General features: G+C 38.5%; 1 protein-coding gene across 1 annotated transcript; it reads left to right on the forward strand.

The window, feature by feature from the left end:
- Positions 1–453: 453 nt before the first annotated feature.
- chfr (checkpoint with forkhead and ring finger domains, E3 ubiquitin protein ligase) lies at positions 454–21,566 on the forward strand. Its single transcript, XM_041787589.1, has 18 exons — positions 454–552; positions 1,494–1,614; positions 2,244–2,343; positions 5,077–5,186; positions 5,410–5,469; positions 5,552–5,749; positions 7,329–7,412; positions 8,034–8,199; positions 8,306–8,460; positions 8,673–8,835; positions 10,711–10,910; positions 11,106–11,231; positions 11,443–11,526; positions 13,585–13,655; positions 13,991–14,078; positions 14,244–14,351; positions 16,003–16,075; positions 16,559–21,566. Exons 2-18 carry the CDS (start codon positions 1,509–1,511, stop codon positions 16,599–16,601), a joined length of 1,935 nt encoding a protein of 644 aa, XP_041643523.1. The 5' UTR covers positions 454–552; positions 1,494–1,508; the 3' UTR covers positions 16,602–21,566.
- The last annotated feature ends 1,123 nt before the right edge of the window (positions 21,567–22,689 follow it).

The following is a 22,689-nucleotide window of genomic DNA, read 5'->3' on the forward strand; positions in this document are numbered from 1 at the left end:
CTCTTGCTTGTTCACCTTTTCTTACCACACTTTCCCTTCCTGTCAACTTTCGATGGATATGCTTTGATACAGCCTCTGAGAACAGCCTGCCTTCTCAGCAGTAACTTTGTGTGGCTTACCCTCCTTATATTTTGAGATAGTAGTTAGATATTCATGAATAATTTTTTAAGTAGGCTATATTCAGGGCCCTTATGTTCGCCAATTGCTGTGATGTGCAGCTGGTGTATGCTGACAATCTTTGCAACTTTGACTGCATGTTTGATGAAAATGTGTTTATACTTTTGATCACAGCTTGCAGGGTCCATCGTAAGTATATAATACACCACGTGCATTATCAGCTGCATCATCTGAGCATCATAGCAGCAACAAATCTAAACCACTTTGTATATGATTCAGGATCATGTCCCAACGTGCCCCTCCTCCATCAGCTGATGACGGTATATAATGTCAACCCATGGCTTAGCAGGAAGTGCATCTTATGTTTAGCTGGAACATGAAGAGGAGAAACTGTTTATTAGGGAACTACTGGGACATCAAACTTAGCTTTTGACGGTAAAGTAACAGTGACAGACGTTAGAGAAATTAACGCACAGAGCATTTATGGATGTTGTTGTGTGAACCTGATTTTTTTTCTCCTCGATCCGGAGTGAGGTTTGTCTGCTAGCGTTAGCAACAGCGCTAGCTCAGTGTTACTATTGAACGAAGTTGTTATTCACGTTTAATGCTGTGAAATAAGGACGGTTTCCTGTATGACACATGTTTGAAAACTTGTCGGGTTAGATAAAGATTTAAAAATGCTAGTTTTCAAACTCTGTCGTTTACAAAGTCACTTCATAAGCTCAGAAAAGCGAAGCGCTGCTAGTTAGCAGGTTCTGCCCCGAGCTGGCTCTGTACCAAACGTCATTAGAAAGCGCTTCACTTTTATGAAACAGACATTATTTTTACAAGATTTATTTATTTCCTGGCATTGCTAATAATGTGTTATAATTCGTCAAAGGTCACTTATTAATTCGGCATTCATTGAACAGGATAAATGCAACAAATTAGCTTGAAAAACAGATTATCTTACTAACGGATGCTCAAGTTGATAAACTGTTTTGGTGGGTTCTGTCTGGGGTCATTGGGTTTAAATGTAAAAGATAAAAAAAAAAGTTTACACTGGTATTTTGCATCAGTACTTTACACTTACTCGATGGTGCGTATTTTACATACATTTTTAAAGAAATATTTTTATTAGGAACCGATTTCTAAATATTAAATGTTAATTTTTGCATAACCTCGTGACCTATTTCAGACCCCTGTTTACAACAATAGACTTAGAAGTCTGAATGGCTTTGATAACTTTATTACATTATATTCATTAGCATTGATATTTAATTTCACTTTCTCTTTAGTAGTGTGTGCTTTCTAGCCTATAAAAGTAAAAAAAAATACACAGGGATGAACCCAATATTTTATTAACTGAGACAATGTTATATCATAATTTCTTGCAGGAATAAGAGTGGGGGATGGACATTAATAACAGAGGACAGCCGTGGGGGAAGCTGGTCAATGTGAACTCCAGTGAAACTGTCCTGCTCTTCAACAGAGAGTGCACTGTGGGCAGGAAAAAAGGTTGGTCTGTCTGAAGGAATGAATGAAACATATCTGTATTTTTAGCGAATGCTGCTTCATTAAACCTTGCTAACATTTTGATTGTGCTTAAAAAGTTCCTGATGCCTTTTAACAAAGGACAGTCCTGTCTGAAGTGTCTATGTTGCTGTCAGTGTCTGGAGCTTTTAAAAACCTCCCCCTTGAAAACACAAAGAGTTCTTTAGTGCACCAAACTTAGACAGCCTCTTGCGATGATAACAAAAGGGCCCCATTGAGAACATGTGTGTAGAATATTAAGTAGATTTTTTCTTTGTATGGGTTTTGCTTCAGAAAAGGTTGGGCCTATATTCCCCGGTGTCTGTTTTGTTTGTTGAAAGCTTTTGAGGTCTACTTTTTTGCAATGAAAAGGGACTAGCCTTAATTGGTAAGCTTGTGTCTGGGTTATAATAAAGTTTTTTTTCAAGTGCCATGGCACTGTGAATGTAATTAGTGCCTGGTCAAATAGTCTGAGTAGTTATTTTAGGGATCATTTTTTGCAGAGAGTTTTTATTTTTTGAATTATAAGTAGTGGAAGAAAAATAGGTTTACATAAAAAAACACATATGTACACAACCAGAAGCTGAATATAATGTCTCTTTTTTTTTGTCCAGGATGTCATTTGTCCTTCCCAGCGAACAAACTGGTATCAGGGGAGCACTGCAAGATTGTGCAGGATGAAAACTCAGGGCTGGCATGGCTCGAGGACATGAGGTACTGCACACTGAAAGACAGTGAAGCTTTACAGCAGCACACATTGTTGCATCATGTAATTGTTTTCTAATCTGATGAGCTACATAGACAAACTTGTTAAAGTTTAAAGCTCCTGGTTACCTAAATCCATTGAATGTACTAACAAAGGCATCTAAAAACTTAAAGTATCATTTCTCTAGAATATGTGGAATTTTCATTTCTTGAATAAAATCACAGAGAAAAAAAGTGAACCATTTCATGATACTCTAATTTTTGGAGATGCACCTTTGTTATTAAACATCTTAAGATACTAAGACTGAACTTCTGTCCATCTCATTGCTGGTTAACAGGGGTGTAATAGTATTTGTATTGGTCCTGAACATCACCGTTTAGGGCACATAGTCACATGAAAAATATGTGTGAATGGAGAAAAAGAAGGCCAACAAATGTGATAGCATTTGCAGGCCAATCTGGATGGCAGTAATACTCGTAACTGTCTGTAAACTACTAGTGAATCACTAATGAAGAAGAGGAAGAAGTAGGCACAACAAAACATAAACAATAAAAGCAACATACACTAGCAAGATCAGTAGAGCTGTAAGACCCCAACGTCATATCTCTCTCCTCAACTCCTCTGTGCTATTTTCGAGTCAAAACATAACTTTTATTAAAACATTATGCATGGAAAAGCATACCTGCATGAAGAACATTCATCATATTTAGAATCTGTATTTCAAATCTTGATTCCTCTAGTATTCAATGTATTTTGGTGCTATTGCATTAAATATTCAATCTACAACAGACAAATATCTGATGAAAGTATTACTTATGGTAAGAAAGAAAGCCCTGACCAAGAAGTGGTTACAAACTGATGCTCCAGCTCTTGAAGACTGGTTTAAAAGCTGTTCATGAATTAACATTATGGAGAGTAATATCTTCTATAAAGCTACAGTCAGAGAAATTCAAGGAGCTATGGTCCTTTACAGAGACCAGACTTGCTCTGACTATATTTTGATAGACTGCCATTTATACTGGACTACCAAAAAATTATAAATGTGATAAATGAGCAAGTATGACATCCTTTGTTCAGATGTTTATAGCTTGTTTTAAGTAAAACAAAAGGAGAGAATAACAGAAAGACATTTTTGTGGCACCGTTTATTTTATTCTATAGTGTATCCACTGTAAAGTGGCTTGCAAAAGTAGTAATACCCCTTGAACTTTTTCACATTTCTTCACGTTACAACCACAAACGTAAATCTGTTTTTTGGGGATTTTGTGTGGTAGACGAACACAAAGTTGCGCATAATTGTGAAGTGAAAGGAAAATTATACATAGCTGCAAAATATTTTACAAATAAAAATCAGAAAAGTGTGATGTGCAAAAGTATTCATAATGTGAAGAAATGTGGAAAAGTTCAAGAGATATGAATACTTTTGCAAGCCTCTGTATATCTGTTTTAATTGCTTTTGTACTTTTACTTGAATACAGGACTATGTTTGATCTTCCTGTTAAAAAAAAAAAAAACATTCTATAGGCTACACATGGATATTTCGAAGCAGAGGAAGTGTCTATTTAAATGCTTTCATTAGGCTTCATGAGAACATCCCATTCTGTGTTTACATAAGTTAGTTAGGGTCTTTTACTCCCGTACATGAGTCCTTTACCGAACACCTGCACCATATTGGCTAATGGGTAAATATGATAAATTACTCTAAATTGCATGTATTTTATTTTATTTTTTATGTTGTATTTGTGCGATAATCATTTCATTATTTCACATAAGGAGATGTTTGGCTATTCATTTCTGTGTAGCTGTTTTAATTAGCATCATGTTTTGGTTTTCTCCTTTTTGCCTCATGTTTAATACATGACAGGCTGTGTTCTAGCTATCACAGGTAGGCTGAGTTCTAAATAAAACAGGACTGAACAAACTGTAAGCTGCATTTAAGTGATTAATTAGGGAACCCTAGAATTATGAATCCAGGACTTTATGTTTACTTTGTCCCAATGAACCATGACCTTTGTGAACTGTTTCACTGGTTCAGTTTCCAAAACTGAGTGTCAAACAGGCAGGTTCACTTGAAGATTTAACAAGCTAGTGATGTACCGCTGTTCTATCTGTCTGTACCATCTATCTAATCCTATCTTTATCTAGTCTCTGTCTCTCTCCTACTCTCTCCCTCCGTTCTTCGCTCTGTATTGCTCATGTGTGTGCCTGAACTCTGGACATCCACTGATTTGAAGTCTTTAAAACCGCTGTGGATTTTGAGAAACAGTGGGCCATGCTTTGGTAAATCATGGAACTGTTATACAAAAGCAGTGCTTCATATGCTGCATGCAGTTCCCTTCAACCAGTTTTGCCTGAACAGCTCTGGGCTCAGCCAAATGGCTTCACGTATTACCCAGAGCAGCCCTGCTCACAGCTCTTCTACCTGTTAAGCATTGTACGGCAGGAGTTTAATATTTAATGCAACGGACCACACCAGAAAAGGTGAGGTCGTCCTATTCAGGGTGTAGATGTTTAAACGCCAATATGCTATGCATATGCAGGACCAGATATGCAGATACAGGATGGAGGGAAGGGTGAGATACGCCACTGTTCTGAGAATTGATCTAACTACCAAAACAAGTTGTTTTTCAATATTCTCATAGTTATGAATGCCTATTTTGAGGTTTTTTAAAGAAGCTTAATAACTCATGAAAATATTGATATCACATTTGAATTTGAATGCATGTTTGTTTGTTTCTCTAGCACTAATGGCACAGTAATCAACATGTCCAAACTGGTCAAGAAGCAAACTCACATGCTGCAGAATGGGGATGTCATCTACTTTGTGTACCGGAAAAGTGAGCCAGAACAAAGTGAGTGTTTCATTTTGTCAGCCTTAAGACAAATCAAATTCAAATTTGGCATTCATTTTTCCCTAAACATGTTAATTTCTCTATTTCAACATTTGATAATTTTTATGTCAGTCTTGTAACCTTTTTTCAAAACATCACATTCTGCCCTTATTATCATGTACGAGTCCCAGCCCTTTTTGCAAACAGGGTTTAAAGGTGAGATTTTTTGCTCTTTTCTCTTTAGATATTGCCTATGTATACCACTCAATCAATGTAGAGCATTCCGCTACAACGCATGATCCTGGTAAGTTGCTGCAATTACAGTCTATTTTTCGCACTGCTGCTTTGTTGCTTACATGTAACCTCTACCTTGTCTTTGACCTCAGACGGAGACTTGGAGAGGTCGGACCTCAGTTCTGCTCCACACTCGGAGATGTCCCTCTCTGTGGAACCTGTGATGCTCTCAACGGCTCCTCGAGATCCAACTCAGGAGGAACCTCAGCCTTCCACTTCCTCTTCCAACTTCTGCATCAGGAGCCCAACTACTCCTGCTGTCATGGAGACCACAGCTGTTCCTGCTGCTGGTAGGTTCTCACTAACACACTGTTAACAAGGCGGGGGGGCACTGTTCCTGCAGTGTGGCATTCCAACTTACACACATACTTTTCTAAAGTTTTATGTTAATGGACTTTTGTAATCTTCTCCAGCTTACTGAAAGGAACCCTGCATGATTAAACATGTTGACTTAGTTAAATTAACATTAGTGTCTTCTACAAGTATGTTGTACGAAAAAAAGCACCAGATTTTCAAATTTCAATGAAAAATTTAAAAATAGTTTCACATGTTGGCTGCCATTGGTTTACAGCAGGGGTCATCAAGTACATTGGCACAAGGGCCAGCTTTAGTCCTCACAGACTCTGGGGGCTGGACTTTCAAATAAACAATAATTAAATAAATGTTTTGATCTGATTAACATATTATTGTATTAGCATTTGTATTTTCTTTCAAAACACAGGGTAGATCTCACTGCAGCAGGCCACACAGAGACAGGCCTGCCCACAGAGCTGGCTGGGCCCCTGAAAATCCCAGAGAATGGGCCCACAACAATTGTTATTTAGTACCAATATTTACTCATCTTGGCACTTGTAACCCCTTTTCACTACTACATTCGGCCATTCCTGCAATATTTTTTGCCACTTTTAACCTATTTTTATCTTTTTCTGCCACTTTGAAACCAATTTTTCCCACTTTTTCACTAACTTTGCCACTCTTTAACCCCTTTTCACTGCTTTGCCAGGGTATTTTTGCTATATTTCTAGCTACTTTTAATCAATTTATGATACTATTTGCCCCGTTAATCCATTTTTGCCATTCTTTAACCCATTTTAAACTACTTTTTCTGCATGTTTTATTCCCTTTGTGCTTCTCTTTTATCCATATTTGACACTTTTCATCTATTTTTGCCTCTTTTTAACACCTTTTCATTACTTTTTTCCACCATTTTTGCCACTTTTAACCCTTATCAAAACTCTTCTATTCCTCTTGTACCAATTTTTGCCACATTTTGACCTCTTTTTACAGTTTTTCCTGCCAATTTTTGTCCCTATTTGCCACTCCACAACCGATTCTGACATTATCACCCAATTTTGCCATTCTCTAACCTCTTTTCACCACTTTATCTGGCCATTTTTGCAACATTTCTGCAAGTCTTAACCCACTTCTTAAAAATATTTACTGATAATGGCTGCCAAGTGAATTTCGGTAAAAACAGGTAAAAATTTAAGTTGTTCTAAAACTATTTCAATATTAATTGTTATTGGGGTGGATTTAACAGCTTCAGACATTTACAGTCAAACGATACTCTTAAAACCACAACATCTTCTTGTCCTCCTTTTCTGGATTTAATGATCTTCTGGGGGCCAGACAGGAAGCTTTGGGGGGCCTGATATGGCCCTCAGGCCACAAGTTGATGATTAGTGGTTTATAGTTTTGTGGGGGTTTTTTTTTACACCATACACTGCAGGAAGGTTTTGTTAAGTTTAACAGTATTTAAAAAATGGATACCACCCAATCCAAATACTTACTCTGCTTAACTTTTTTATCATCATTTGCAAGGAACTTCAAAATGTTTGATCCGGTTCTATTGTTTCTTCACATTATCAGGCCAAGCTGGAGATGCAGCCCAAGCACCAGAAAAAGATGTGGATGACATGGAGCCAGAGAGCAAGAGGAGGAAAACTGATGATAGTAAGTTATTTTTGAACATGGAAATAAGTCTTTTTCCTCTGTTGTTCTCACATTAAATTGATTTTTTTTAGTAGCAACCAGCAAAAGCTGCTCCATCTTTGTTTATGCGCCATGCAGCTGATGCCAAAGTTCCGTAACCCTGACCTTCTTTTAAGCTCTTTGGAAATGTTGCATTACAGATGTTCCCTAAAAAAGGACTGACTGATAATATGATCAGTTTCATTAAACAAAATCTAATGTGTTTTTGTATTATAATTGTATAACACTGAGTTTAAGAAAATTCCACATCATTTTTCAGCAGTCATTTTGCACTGCAACCTTTGAGTAGCTGAACAGATGTTGTCCAGTTTGCTCTCGGCTTTAAAACTGGTTGTGTAACTTGGAGGATATAGCTTTCACTGCTACAGACATCAAATGTAAATCAGGTGCACTTTTTGCACTTGGAAAGCCCAAACTTTCCACTGGTCTTAACTAGGGCATTGAAAGGTATTACCTGAGCTTTACTTTGAGCTTTAGTTCTAACCAAAAGCTTCTTCTTACACATAGCTTACAAAGATTTGGTAAGCCAAACAAGGCAGCTGTCTAAGTGTAGCTTGTAATTTCCAGTTTCTGTGTTTACAGACAAAGACTATGATTTAGGCCTGCCGCACGCCTCTGGTACAGCCGCGGCCACTTCAGCTAAGGGAAGTCTTTTGTCCAAACCACCAGTGGGTGGAGCAAAGACAGACAAGATGGAGGAGAGCCTGACCTGCGTTATCTGTCAGGATCTTCTACATGACTGTGTCAGGTGAGATGGATCAGTCATGAGGGTTGGTTTCCTGTCAGGCACTTTGCATGCAGCATTAAAACTAAATGCAGGGAGTATGCATTTACTTTTATTGTTTTTGCTGTAGCTTGCAGCCTTGCATGCACGTCTTCTGTGCTGCTTGCTACTCGGGCTGGATGGAGCGTTCGTCCCTTTGCCCCACTTGCCGCTGCCCTGTGGAGAGGATTCGGAAGAACCACGTCCTCAACAACCTAGTGGAGGCTTACCTCATCCAGCATCCAGGTCTGAATGATGGAAACAACTTTAATTAAATCGTACATGTGATATTTAATTTCATTCAAAAGTAAGATCTGACTTTGAAAAAGGCCTTACTTAAATGGATGATCAGCATAATGCACATAAGACTTACTTACGTGTACCATTCTCAAAATGATCTTTAAATTTCAGTAAGCTGTCATCATAGACTGACTCTGTTTGGATTTGCATGTTTTCAGAGAAATGTCGCAGTGAGGAGGACCTGAAGAGCATGGACAGCCGTAACAAAATAACTCAGGACATGCTGCAGCCAAAGGTTGAGCGTTCTTACTCAGACGAGGAGGGCAGCTCAGATTTCCTCTTTGAGCTCTCTGACAATGACAGCGACTCGTCAGACATTAGGTAAAACTTTTAGACGTTAGTATTTCTTGGAAACGAGTACTAAATTTGGCATGTGATTTTCATTTGGTAAAAGTCCCTGTCTTTAAAAAATATGTACATTTGAATTTCTAGGTTAATTTTCAGTCATGATTTTTTTCTGTTTTTTCTTATTTTTTCTGATTGTGGATGAAAAGTTTCTACTTTGACAAAAGCACTAGGTCCATTTAACTCTGTGTTTTAGTGTATCAGATAAATACACATCTGCCTCAATTGACAATTTAAAGGTATTGCAGTGCAATGCTGGGAGATAAAGCAGCTTTCAGTGAGAAAAAAAATTATCAAGATTCAAGGTGCACTCACAGTAGGCCAATTGACCATGCCGTATTCTGACCGTGCTAAAGCCCATTTGACCCCCTCTCCTGTCCCCCCTTTGGCCCGCACTTACACTACTCAACGCATCCAGGCCTGAGCACGGATACGTCACGCGCCAGTGTCATCACATGAAGCATCCACTGTCGATCAAGTTATACCTGTTGATGACTCAGTATACATAAGTATTGTTTTTAGGCAGTAAAATAGAAAAAAGATTTATACAATATCTGATCCGACACTGCGTTTTTTTCACCTGACTTTGGATCAGTAGCTACGTTAACTATACAGAGTCCAGTGAGGTGAGAGAGATTCATAGTGGAGAGTTATCGCTCACGGCATATAATCTGGAGCCTGATCAGAGTTCCAAGCACTTCTGCTGAATGAAACCTGGACTTTTTAACTCGTATGAGGCCCTAAAGTAATTACTCTGCGTGTTTGTATACTATCTGAATCTCCCTGATATTCCTTTATGCGCCATGAACTGTGGCATCTCTGTGCTGAATTTTGGATGCCTTTCAGTGCTGCACCAAACAAGCTCTCATGCCATAGGACAGCCTGTGTCCAGAGCAGGATTAAATGTTCAGTTAAAAGATTTTTTTCTTCTCGTTCTTTAAAGAGTTTAGAATGTAAAACTGTCAAGAGTGTTAATAGAGCTATGTGTCACCAAGTTATGGATTAAGACTGATAGAAAGTTTATTCCCACTTTCAGGGCTAGGTTTTGAGCTGCAAATTGCTGGTTGTTCAGTTTGGCCAGCTCTTAGAAGAGTCCTGATTGGTCCAAACTTCTTCTGTTTGAGAATTATGGAGGCCACTGTGCTCTTGGGAAATGTCAGTGCACAGAATTTTTTGTAGCCTTCCCTAGATCTGTGCCTGTCAACAGTCTTGTAGCTCTGCAGGCAGTTTCTTTGACCTCATGGCTTAGTTTTTGCTCTGATATGCATTGTCAGCAGTGAGGTCTTCTTTAGAGCGGTTTGTGCCTTTCCAAAGTATGTCCAGTGAATTTCATTTACCACAGGTGGACTCCAATCAAAGTGTAGCAACATCTCAGCAACAGTGAAGAGAAATCTACCCGAACTAGATTTTAAGCAGTGTTGCAAAGGGTCTGAATACTTATGTCAATGTGATATTTAGGATCTTTATTTTTCATAAATTTGCAAAAATGTCTAAAATTCTGTGTTCAGTTTGCCACAATGGGGGACTGAGTGTAGATTAATTAGAAAAAATGAATTATAAAACCTGTAACATCAGGCAACAAAATAACAAAATAGAAAAAAGTGAAGGGGTCTGAATACTTTGTGAATACACTGTTTATATGCCTGTTTTCATTCTGAAATGGCATCAAGGTAAAAAAGATTTGCAGGGTTAAAAACCAACATGAATGCACCCTTGAAGCATTAAAACAGCGTTCTAATAACTTTCAAAAAAACAATTTTATACCAATGCTCTTTATCAGTAGAACCTTGTTTTCTTGTTGTTTTGCTAAAAGTTATCTGCGTCTTAGTGTCCTTTGTTTTTTGTCTCCAGTCAGCCTCTAGTGATATGTAGACAGTGCCCAGGCTACAGGAGGGACGTCAGTCAGATGCTGTTTACTACTGGTTCAAACTACTGGCTCCCCGGTTTTCCTGCTCCACCCCTGGTTTTTCCTCCACCCAAACCGCCCAGTGAGGAAGTGTCTGAAAAGCCCACAGGGGAGCAGCCTTCAACATCCTCTGATATCCCCTCAGGTGAGTACGATTGAAGACAACATGAGAAGATAATTTACCACAGTTAAACTCTCTGTTTAAACAAGTAAGAATCCCATTGTGTGATCCAGAAAGTGGATCTGGAAGATCACCGTACCATAACTATGAGGATCCTTCCGTCATCCGCTGAGATCTTAACCTCAGGTCAGCTGTCTAAACATTCTGTTCTGTGTGCAGCTGCTCAGGATCCCAAGGAGTACCGCTGCCCCCCTCAGGGCCTCCATCTCATGTGCACCTGCTGCCTCCAGCCGATGCCGGACAGACAGGCTGAGCTGAACAGCCAGCAGAGTGTTGCTCAACAATGTGAGTGTCTCCTGAACTCTTTAGTCTCTGGGTAGAAATGTGATGTACTTCTGTTCAGTTTAAAAACATGTTTTCAAAGTATTTCTACAAACACAGTGCATTCAAAGTCAAATAATACAGGAAGTAAAACCATCCAAGAAGTTCAAATGTACAGATAATAACTCTATCTTCATTATGCACCATGTATGCATGTTGGGCTGTGTTTTGGCAGGTGCACTGTGCCAGCGACCCTTCTGTCACATGTACTGGGGCTGCCAGAGGATTGGCTGTCAGGGCTGTCTGGCTCGATTCAGTGGTATGTACCTCTTCCAGAAGAACATCCCCAGAGGAATCTACACATTAGTCATAGTCTGGAGATATATCTGCTTGTAAACCTTTCATTTAGTTACACAGTCAGCTGCGTGAAGAATGCTACCTCTCATATAACTGGCTGATAGCTACCCTGGGAAAAACTGTGGATGTAAACGCCACACCGAAAATGAGATCTTGCCAACCTATGGCTTCAGCAGAAAATTCACATCATTTTCCATAGAGAAAAAATATCTATCAGTAGATTACCAATGGGTAAACCAAGTACTGGAGAAACAATAATGATTCCACAATAACATCATGTAATTAGTAAGATTGCATCAAATCAAGAAATAAACTCAAGTATGAAATAATGAGTTCAGCATTGTGTTAACTTTAGTTCTGGGTGGATAACTTATACTTGTAGTAGCAGGGATGAACTTTGCTCTCTTATCGCTGTGCTAAATTAATGCATCTCATAACATCAAGCATGCAATACTTCAAAAGTTCTGTGTTTACTTTCCAACCAGATAATTTCTTTCTTTCATGGGGATTACAGTGGCTCTGAATAATCGACACACCTCTGTTAAAATTTTACATTTTTGTAATGTTAAGAGCAATGCCAGTATACAGATATTTGTCTGCCTTTGATTTACAATTCAGTTGAAAACCAACCAAGATATTTAAGGAGGAATTGATGCAAATAAAAATGGACAAAAACCTGGCTGCATTAATATGCACACCCTGATCTAATACTTTCAATTTTAGCAGCAGACAGTCTTTTTGGGTCAGAGGTTATCAGCGTTAACGTATCTCTTCAGATTATGAGAGCATTTCCTGTTCACAACCCTCTTCAGTTCACCCACAGATTTTCAGCGGGATTTAGGTCATGGTTCTGGCTGGAACATCTTAAAATGTCTATATTCTTCTGATGAAGCAATTCATTTGAAGATCTAGATGTTTTCTTTGGGTCACTGTCACACTGAAAGGTGGAATTTCTCTTGCCGAAATTGACTGGTATCTGGAAATGTTCATAATTACCTCCACCTAAACTAAAGCGCCATTTCCAGCTAAAGAACAGTCCCAAATTTTTATGCTGCCCCAACAGCCTTAGGCATTTTTTGGGTCATATTTTTCATGTCTGGCTATGGGGTGGGGTGGCCAGACAGAAGCACTTTCTGATGAAGAAAAACATCCAAGCACTAAATTTTGCAAAAAATGTACATGAAGTCATCATAGAGGCGGTAACGTTCTACCTTTTTATATAAAGTTTGTGACGTAGAAACCTACTGATGGTAGGATCCTACATCACATAAGTCACGCCTTTTCTGAAAAGATTTGTCAAAGTAGATGTTCGTTTGAGCTAATTAAGAGCCATAAAATGCAGATTTTTATCAGTTTGATTCAAATGTCAGAAATAACACCAGCATTGATGTGTTTTATCACTGTTCTGTCAGAAACTTTAGTGTATAGCTGAAAAATTGTTAAGTGTTCACTACCACTTTAAGTATTGTTTTAGGGGTGTGCATGTCCACTCATCCAGTTTTTGCCCCCTAAAAAAATTTTTGTTGTGTTTTTTAGTTAAACTGTATGTTTTATGCTACAGCCTCTTGGTTTAAAAAGGGAAATTAATTATTGTAAGATGCATTCTTGATAACAGCCAGCAGGGGGAGCCTCCATTATTCTCTAAAGTCTGATTGTATTTAGTGCTACCAATAAATGACCCCACTTTATCTTTTTTTTTTTTTTTTTTTTTTTTCTAACCACAGCTTTTTCCTCCTGATGTTTAGTCTCAATCAGTGGCCTTTCTGATTTTTGAATTTTGGTTTCATCTAGATTAAAATATATTATAAAGCAAGGTAAGCTTTTAGACATGGACACCTGTGGTTGACATATCTCACCAGGATAACTATAAACCAGTATGGAAATGCAGCATATAAATCTGCAAATGCTTAACTTGCAGTCCTAGATATTTGGTCCACAGACCAAATATGACATCATGGCGGCTGCATCCATTTCTTTTACAAAGTTTTTGGTTCAAATCGAATGCTTCCATTTCTTTCAGAGCTCAATCTGACAGACAAATGCTTGGATGGTGTGCTGAACAACAACAACTTTGAATCAGAGATCCTACAGGTAAGATACAGCTTAGTTAGATTTTTACTATGATAATTTATTTCTTAAAAAGGTAAGCAAAGTAGGTTTTAATTCTTGGGGGGTGATTTAACCTGGCGCAAGTTTTTTTCAAAATGATTTACCCTTATGAAGCTCTGAGTCATTTTGCATCCATTTGTCCACTAAACAGCATCTACTGCTGAAAAGCTCCATAAACTCTGATTACAAAATGTCAGATGTCAAAAGTTTCTGTCAGTGAATATACTTGGAATGTAAGATGCTTAAAATGCATGTCTAAAGTTATCACTGTATAAAATGCAATGATTATTTATTTGTATGTTTCTGTCCTGAATCAGAACTACTTAACCTCCAGAGGGAAGTCATGGAGAGATCTGCTGCAGGAGTCTCTGCAGAGATTACAGCAGGGACAGTGCTATCTCACAGGTGAGTACAAAGATGAATTTCTCTCCTATCAGATTCAATACAGAAGTACTGAGTGTTTTGAGGGTGCATCATTCAGTCCAGAGCACATACTGTGTAGTTTAACTAACAACACTGTTGGAAAAAAAAAATGGAGACAGTTTTTTTCTTTTCTACTTTGTCTTACAGACTCTCGAATCTCTGCAAACACTATCATGTGCTTCTGCTGCGGCCTGCGAGCATTCAAAGAGCTGGCCTACAAATACAGACAGAGCATCCCCTCATCTGAACTGCCAGGTACAAATAAAATCATAACAGTTTTATTTCAACGATTGTAATTGCATATCTTCTTCAAAAGGAAGCCCACACATCAGGATTTGTTTATTCTATTAATATTAGTCTCTTTTATGTATTTTGTGCAAAGAAATATTAGTTAGAAAAATATACTGTTGAGTTACTTTTGAGTCCTGAAAGTAAAGACATGTTCAGGTAGAAGAATAAAAGAGTTTAGGTAGCAGACATGCCTCGGTGTAAAGCCTGGACTAGCAGAGTCAGATGGTGCTCCTGTATGGTCTGTTTTCTCTAAGCAGTCCAGTTTGGTTAAGTCCAGTTAGTCAAGGTTTGGCATGGTAAACCCAGATCTTGCTTGCTTTTCTGCAGCTGATGTTCATCCAGGCTTGCTTGTTGAAATGGGGAATACCTATCTTTTTAAAGACCATGGTTATTTGGCTCAGCTCAGTAATAGGAGCCAGTTTATGAGCTCCCAAACGGGTCTTTATTTGGTACCAGTTTGGCTTTTAAATGTGTATTACATAACCACAAAAACAGAAGAAAGGAAACCGGCTCTCACACTGAGCCAGCTCCTGTGGTTTATATAAGAGTCATTTCATAGAACAGGCTCGTTCGTAAACAAAAGATTTATTCGGTTGCTTAGACCGCAACATTTATTTGATCAACACCATATCAGCATTTCATAAAAGTACTTACAGAACAAAATGAGGGAGAAAAGCTGTTAAAGAGGTGTAGAAGAGTCATGTCAGCTTTCATCTGGCTAGCAGTGTGGAAGGTAGTCTGCAGGACTAAGTCATTTGTTACAACCTCCATGCCAGGCCAGGCAAATCAGTTAACCTGTGGAAAAGGATCAGTTCTTTGTAAAGTGCAGGGATCATTCCTGTTGTGATTTTCTAATGATAACTACATCTTGCAGGTCTATTTATAGATGTAATGCACTGACTTTCCTCCATTTCCATTAATTTTTTTTAACCATTGTTCTTCACTCCCTGCCCCTTGTCTGACAGTCATGTGTCTTCAGAATCACTCCAAGTGCCTTTCCAAAAGTGCTTCCTCCACCCTCCCCTACACACTTCCATTCTGTTTTTGACTGAAATCATTTAAAGATTTAAAAATATGCCACCACATATGTAGTTTCCTCTCATATTATGGAGTGATTTAGTGAGTGGAGTTTGTCCCACTCACCTGCTGAGTGGGTGAGTGCTGTATTTAAACCTGCTGCTGCTGCAGCCTGCTGCTGTATTTAAACCCTCCAGCTTTACCAAGAGAGAGCATCACCTGTGACATAATAGGAAATTTGGACTGGGAGTGAGAGGGAATCATTTTGGAAAGCCCCTCAGACAAAAATTGAAAAGCTTAAAGGAAGACACACCTACAAAAAGAAGTTCCATAATGCACTCTAAGGACTGCAGTCAAATGGCTGCATGTTCCTCTTCCAACAACGACAGCCCTTTTTTTTTTTTTAATTCTAAAATTGTATAAATCTAGGGTGTTTTTATGCAACATTCATGTAAAAGGCACTAATCTTTATCAAATAAGGCCTCTTAAAAAGCAGGTTCCTTTTAACACAACATAGACATAACAGATGTTTCTGCTGTTTTAGGATCAGGCTTAAATATCTTTAATTTAAATATCTTTATAACACTTGTTTCCTCAGCTGCTGTCGCATCTCGTCCTGATTGTTACTGGGGACGCAACTGTCGTACCCAGGTGAAAGCACATCATGCAATGTAAGTATTTTAACTACTATTGTCTGTTTACACCAAGCACTGTCTTTTAATTTTATTTTCAGTGAAATCCCACAGTATTGTTGTTTACCAGCTTTTTTCATTTTTGATTAATTAAGACATTTCAGTGCAAAAAGATCTACATGCTCTATCTCTTAGAAATTAAATAAAGCTTACTGACACTCATTTTGACGAAACACATTCTTCTAGACAGCTTGTGTCATTAAAAACATTTTTAATGCCCTGGCAAAGCTCAGACCTCAGTCATAAATCTGTTAAGAATAATTTCACTTAATGTGTCAAACAGGACAGAAATGAAAAACACATGGTGCAAACGCTTACATGTAGTACTCCTACTGTACCACTAGAAGGAGCCATTGTATTAACTTGAAGTTCTTCATGCCTGCTGACCTCCTCTTGTATTAATATCTTGTGCAGTCTTTTTTTTTTTTTTTTAACCTTTTTAACTCTTAATTTATTTTTCAGGAAATTCAACCACATCTGTGAGCAGACACGCTTCAAAAGCTGAAGAAGAAGAAGAAGAGGGGTTTGTCTTCACCTAAGTGTCAAACTGAGAGTCTCACAGACATGATCTTGTGAAGTTCTGCTTGTGTCCGTCCTCAATATCTGCCTCTTCCAGATGTTATGCAATAGCCTAATGCAGAAATAACAATCAATATCCACTTACAGTTGTGACAGGTGTTTTGCTTGACACGTAGCTGTCTGAAACAATGCTATGCACATTATTATTAGTGTTTATTATTAATGTTTACTAAAGGTTTGAGCCACTATTTGGAGTTTAGACCTGTGGGGGCTTTGAAGAGTAACTAAACCCCAGAGTTACAGCAGAGATGCAGCTACCCTGGAATTTAAAAAAAAAAAAAAAAACGCCTTTAGAATGTCATGGACAGGGCTGGCTCCTACTCTCCCCATCAGCCACATCACTCAGTCCGTGCTGCTTTTCAGATTAGATTTTTAGCCATAGTGTCATAACTAGGGATGCACTGTGCCGATCTTTACATATTAGTTTTGCCCAAAACTGATATCAATACAATATTTAAATGGAGTTCGGGCCTACGACTTAAGTCCTCAAAAACACAATTTAAAGTGAGGATAAACAAATTATCTAATTTCAGTCCTTAAAAGTGTAAGCAATGATGATGAATAAATAAAAAAGACCTCAGCTGACAAAGGTCTGTTGGTCTTACCTAAAACTTCACTAACATATTTGTTCGTACAGCCAGTATTTACCGATGAGTAGATTTTTAATGCCGAAATATCTGCTGTGAATAACAGCAACAATGTACGTATTTACTGATATGCTGATAATATGGTGCATCTCTTGTCATAATCATGCAAGGTAGACTTGCTGCAAGCTACCCAAGTGTGAAATATTGATATATGGTCATGTAGAAGATACAAGTTTTCATATTATCAACCTCAATTTAGGAGAAATAAAGGTTAATTTGCAATTTTGGGAAGTTGAATTGCATTACCAACAGTCCTAGAGAGATAAGTGACGTCTCTGATTGGCTGACCCCGCCTTTACCTGGGAAATGTCTTTGTTTGCTACGACTGGTGATTTTAACGGCCATTTTTCAAATAAAGAGGGATCAAACTTTGGCTGTCATCTACAACGAGTAAATTTAACGTTTGTAGAAAAAGTGGGCAGTAACTTTTGAGGTCTGTGGATCTGATAGATGGTGCTAAATACATCATTTACCACCAGATAGCTGATTAAAAAAAAAAATTAATTTGCAGCAGAACTAAGGATGTTCCTAAGCATCTTTTTCCCTATTCGGCTAAACGCTCATTTACATTTCATTTAACCAACTAGTGTAAAGAGGAGGAAATTCCTGGAAAACAGTCAAATTCATCACATTAGTCTCTACAGCGTGGCTAACATTACAAGCTAACGCTGCCAGCCTTCATCCCTCTTTACAGATTAATATCGTGCTTTGATATGTGGCCTCTTTTTTCTTCGGGTGTAAGTTATATGGAAGTTCAAACCTCGACGGCCTACGTACCACTGTATTTCCATTTACTACTTTAAAAAAACTGTCATACCGCGCCGTTCTACTACACGCTAACCGTTAAGCCACCGCTGAGCTTCTCATAAAAAAGAGCATTATAGACCAGGATTTCAAGCCAGTGTTTATAAAAAATGATAGGTAATAGTTTAACCGACTCCAAAATCCCACACCAGCTAATTTAATAAATGAATTTATCCAAAATCCCACGCCAGCTAATTTAATAAATGAATTTAACCGTTTTAGCAGTTAACCATGCACATCCCTAGTTTCAACCTGAAGAGAGCATTTGTTATGCACATGTTGAAGCAAAATGTATAATTTCAACACGTTGTGCTAAAAAGTCAAGATTTGGGCCTTAACTGATTAGCAGTACCACTTGATCTCCATATGCATAGGTTTTCATGTGAGAAAGTGGTCTCAAGGGTTAGTTACTCTTTATTTGACCTCCACCATTTAGATTTAGAAACATTTTCCCTGTGGCAATGCACTCGTCAAATCTGCCAGGTATAAAACCACCAACTATATGAACATTTTTTTCAGCATTTTGACTGACAGTAGAGTTTTGTGTTCCTGCAGTCTTCCTCAGAAGTCACATGATGTTGCTGTGATGGGTTTTTTTCAGCCAATCTCTGTCACCCTGTCTTGATTCATTGGATGACCATGCTCCCTGCTGTCTGGTAGCTTCTTGATGACAGCATCCCATGTGTGGGGCAACATGTAATCCCCCTCATCCTGGTTCATAGTTCCATGGTCCTGTTTGCATATGGCTGATTTTAAATATTCTTGTTTGCCTTTTCTTTCATGGATCGTGTGCACCTTCCAGATGTTTCCTTCTCACATTCTTTCTGGTGTTCCCTCTTACGTGTGCCAAAAGGTCTTCCTGCTTCTCCAAAGTATGTTTCCTCACATGATATTCAAGATCTCTCAGTAATGACTTCAGCTATTGTCTCTGTTGATTCTTTCCTTTTGGGTGTACCAGTAATTGTTGGAGTTTTTTTTATGTGGTTTTGACTGTTGTGTTGAGGATGTACTCTCACTCTTCTGAGGAAGACTGCAGGAGGTTAGCAGTCAAAAGTCAGAGTTGCTAAGAAAACACAAAAAATGTTTGTGAAGAATGGAAAAAATGCTCGGCTAGAGATGCAATCTGTACTGATCATGGCTGATTTTCTACTTAGATATAAATATTTATTCTATGTTTGGGGGTTAGAACACATGTGGTACACTGAAACTCTTTTTATGTGTCGCAGTGTTGAGAAAGTTAAGAAAACTGTACTTCTTAGGGTTTACTGCTAATGTTTTATCAGACTATAGAGATGGTAATATTAGCACCATACATGTTTCCAAGACACAAGCTCCAAAAAATATAAAGTCTAAATGTCTCACCTCTTAGGGACTTTTCTTGTTTCTCCAGGGAATTACTTATTCCCCAGACAGGGGCAAAAAGCCACGTCAAAGCCTGTGCATACGTTCTCTGGTAGATTAATAATCCCTTGTGATATTTGTGTAGGATTTGGAAGGGGATCAATGTGTTGTAACCCTGTCAGAGGGCATGGGGGGGGCACTGTTGTATGCTTTGCTCAGGATAATCATCTCAAAAGGTGATTATAGTGTAGAAGGGACCCTTTCTTAGAGCCTTGTAGTAAGGGCTAAGCTGTGATGAAATGCAGCCACTCGCATATGGTCGCGAGTGGAAAAAAAGCAGCGCTACAGGAAACCTGTGCTTGTTGATTTAGCTGAAAGTGATGGTGCTTTCAGCGGCACTCGCCTGTAATTGATTTTAGCAAGTGTTTGATGGTGCACTTGCACATCTTAAGTGAGTCGTGCCAACACAGCTCAACAGTTAAATGTTGAAACGTATGTTAGGTTTGTCATTGCAGAGTTTTGTTAAAAGTTTAAAGATGTTAAGGATTTAGTGTTTAGTTGGATCCTCAGGTACACAAAGCTGCTGCGTTGTTTTTAAATGCAGGCGAACCATGTTTCATGGTGAGTAAAGTGCTGACATGCTAAGCTGATGTTAAATCTTCTTTATGACTATCACAAGTACGTCCATCCTAATCAGAGTGCACAGCCAGTGTTTCTACTGAAAAAGGACAAATCGTACATTAATTCTTGACTATTTTGCCTTGTCGACTTCATGACCGTAGTTTAAAGAGGCCTTATATACTGAAACGTGAGGATGAAGACTGGATGTTAGACCTTGTTATGTTGGGCTCACTGTTTGTAGGAAATTGCTGTTAAAAAAGAAGGGGAAAGTAGAAAACACTTAGCTTGAATCCAGTACTTTATTTTTGTAGTTTTCTTGTTTTGTTTAGGAGAGTATACGCTTAAGATGAGTATGAATATTTGATAGATGTGTTTATATTTTACAGCTATGAGGAAATTTGCACATTGATTTTCTTACACAGATGGGTCTGCATGGTCATGGTGTGAGCCAGACTTCATAGAAGAGCTGTCTATATCCAGCTGTAATCATGAAGGGTTTCTTACTGAAGTGGGACACATCATGAGGAGGAAAATGCAAAGTATCCCCTTTGAAATCACACATCCTCAGTACTTTACACATTAATTCTTAGAATTTTGTATACTTTCTGATGTATATTTTTAGTTCTATGAGCCATAGTGACTGGAAAGGGTATGTTTAATTATGGAACGTAGCTCTTCTAGGTGTTGGTGGCAAGCTGGGTTTATGAATGGGCACTTTTCTGGCCTCTGCCAGAGCTCTTGAGTTAATCTGTGGTTTTTAGTAAGGTGATTTAGGTGTGTATTTTTTTTATTTGTATCCCTTGAGTCACGGTGGGTCCACACTGGCATTCCTCAGAGGCTCAGGCCCTCAGCAAAACCTGGTCGATCCCCCGACGGTGTGGCTGAGTTTTAATTATTCCCCACCGGAGATCTGGGCGCCCTAAGCCAACAACAGTCCCGAGCCGCTCCAATCAGGAATTGGTATTAAAGAGGCTTTGGTTGAGTGCTTTGCATTCTCCCTGGTGTGGGTGTTTAAGGGGTGGGGGGTGTTGTGTTGTGTTGTATACTAAGGAAAATATTTACTCGCTTGTGTGTAAGAGTCTGGACCGGACTGCTCAGCAGTATGGAGGCAGGTTTCATTCTACCTCATTGCAGCTCCTAGGAACTGCACAGGCATCAGAGCCGAGATCACATCAGCTAAAAACTCATCTCTCCATGAGGGACAAGCAGTCTTCCCTGATGCCTGTTAACTTTGTATGCAATGCACTATTGAGTAGTTAGTCTAGACTATAATCAACCTCTAGTTAAACTTTTAAAGTAGCGTTAGCCACGTGTGAAAATGTTGCAAGATTATGTTTAAGGGTTTGATAAATGCCTCTAAATGCTGTAAGTTAATCTGTATGTTATATTAGCTATGCTGCAAAATGTTAAAAATGGATGTGCATATAGATCTGATTTGCTTGTTTATATGAAGAAATTAAAAGACCCATATGTCTGAATATTGTGACTCCTTTCTTATTATTATCCTAAAGAACAGGCTTAAACAAAACTCACTTATTTGGCTTTTACTGTGTGCAAGGAAAGATTTCAGTGAACTTTCAATGAAGCAATGTCAATGGAATAAAAATACATAATGTTAAATAACTGGCTGCATAAACCAGGGTTCTCGTGGATCCTTGGAAAAGTCTTAAATTGGACATTTCAAATTTAAGGCCTTAAGTCATATTTTACCAGTGAAAGGTCTTAAAATTTAAAAGGCACATTTACTTGTCTTTGTCCAGTCTTTTTTTTCTAGTCAATATAAAATTGTGATCAAACTTTTTTTGTGTATTTGCTTGTCTAAGTAGCAATTAGCTTCATTACTGCAGTGCAACCTGTGTATATGCATGCAGATAGATCATTACATCAACAAATTTGGGCATTTGTGGGAAAAAAAACTAGCCTACAACATTTGACATTTCATAGACAGTGCATTAAATAAAAAAAAAAAAACCCTGGTATAAATATTCACCCTCTTTAATGAGACTGAACATATTCAACAGAGGTCCAGCCATTTGGTGCTAGTAGTCTCACAATTATTGAAATGGAAATCACCTGAATGCAGTCAATGTGTCTCAAGTGATTGTGGTACAAAAACATGTGTCTGGAAGATAAATCCATCCAACATATCCATCCAGTTAAATCCATCATCAAGAAATTGAAGGAATATGGCACATGTGTAAATCTGCCTAGACCAGGCCGTCCTCACAAACAGAGTGACCGTGCAAGGAGACTAGTGAAAGAGGCCACCAAGACACCTATGACAACTCTGAAAGAGTTACAAGCTTCAGCAGCTGAGATGGGAGACACACTGCAGACAACTGTTGCCCAGGTTTTTCACCAGTCTAAGCTTTATGGGAGAGTGCCAAAGAGAAAGCCACTGTTGAAGAAAACTCAGATGAAATCTCAACTAGAGTTCACCAGAAAGCATGTGGGAGATTCACGGTCAAGTGGAAGAAAGCTCTTTGGTCTGATGAGACCAATATGGTGCTTTTTGACCATCAAACAAGATGCTATGTTTGGCGGAAAGCAAACACTGCACATCACCACATACCCACCATCCCAAATTTGAAGCATGGTGGT

This window comes from Cheilinus undulatus, linkage group 5 (genome assembly GCF_018320785.1).
Source record: "Cheilinus undulatus linkage group 5, ASM1832078v1, whole genome shotgun sequence".
NCBI lineage: Eukaryota > Metazoa > Chordata > Actinopteri > Labriformes > Labridae > Cheilinus > Cheilinus undulatus.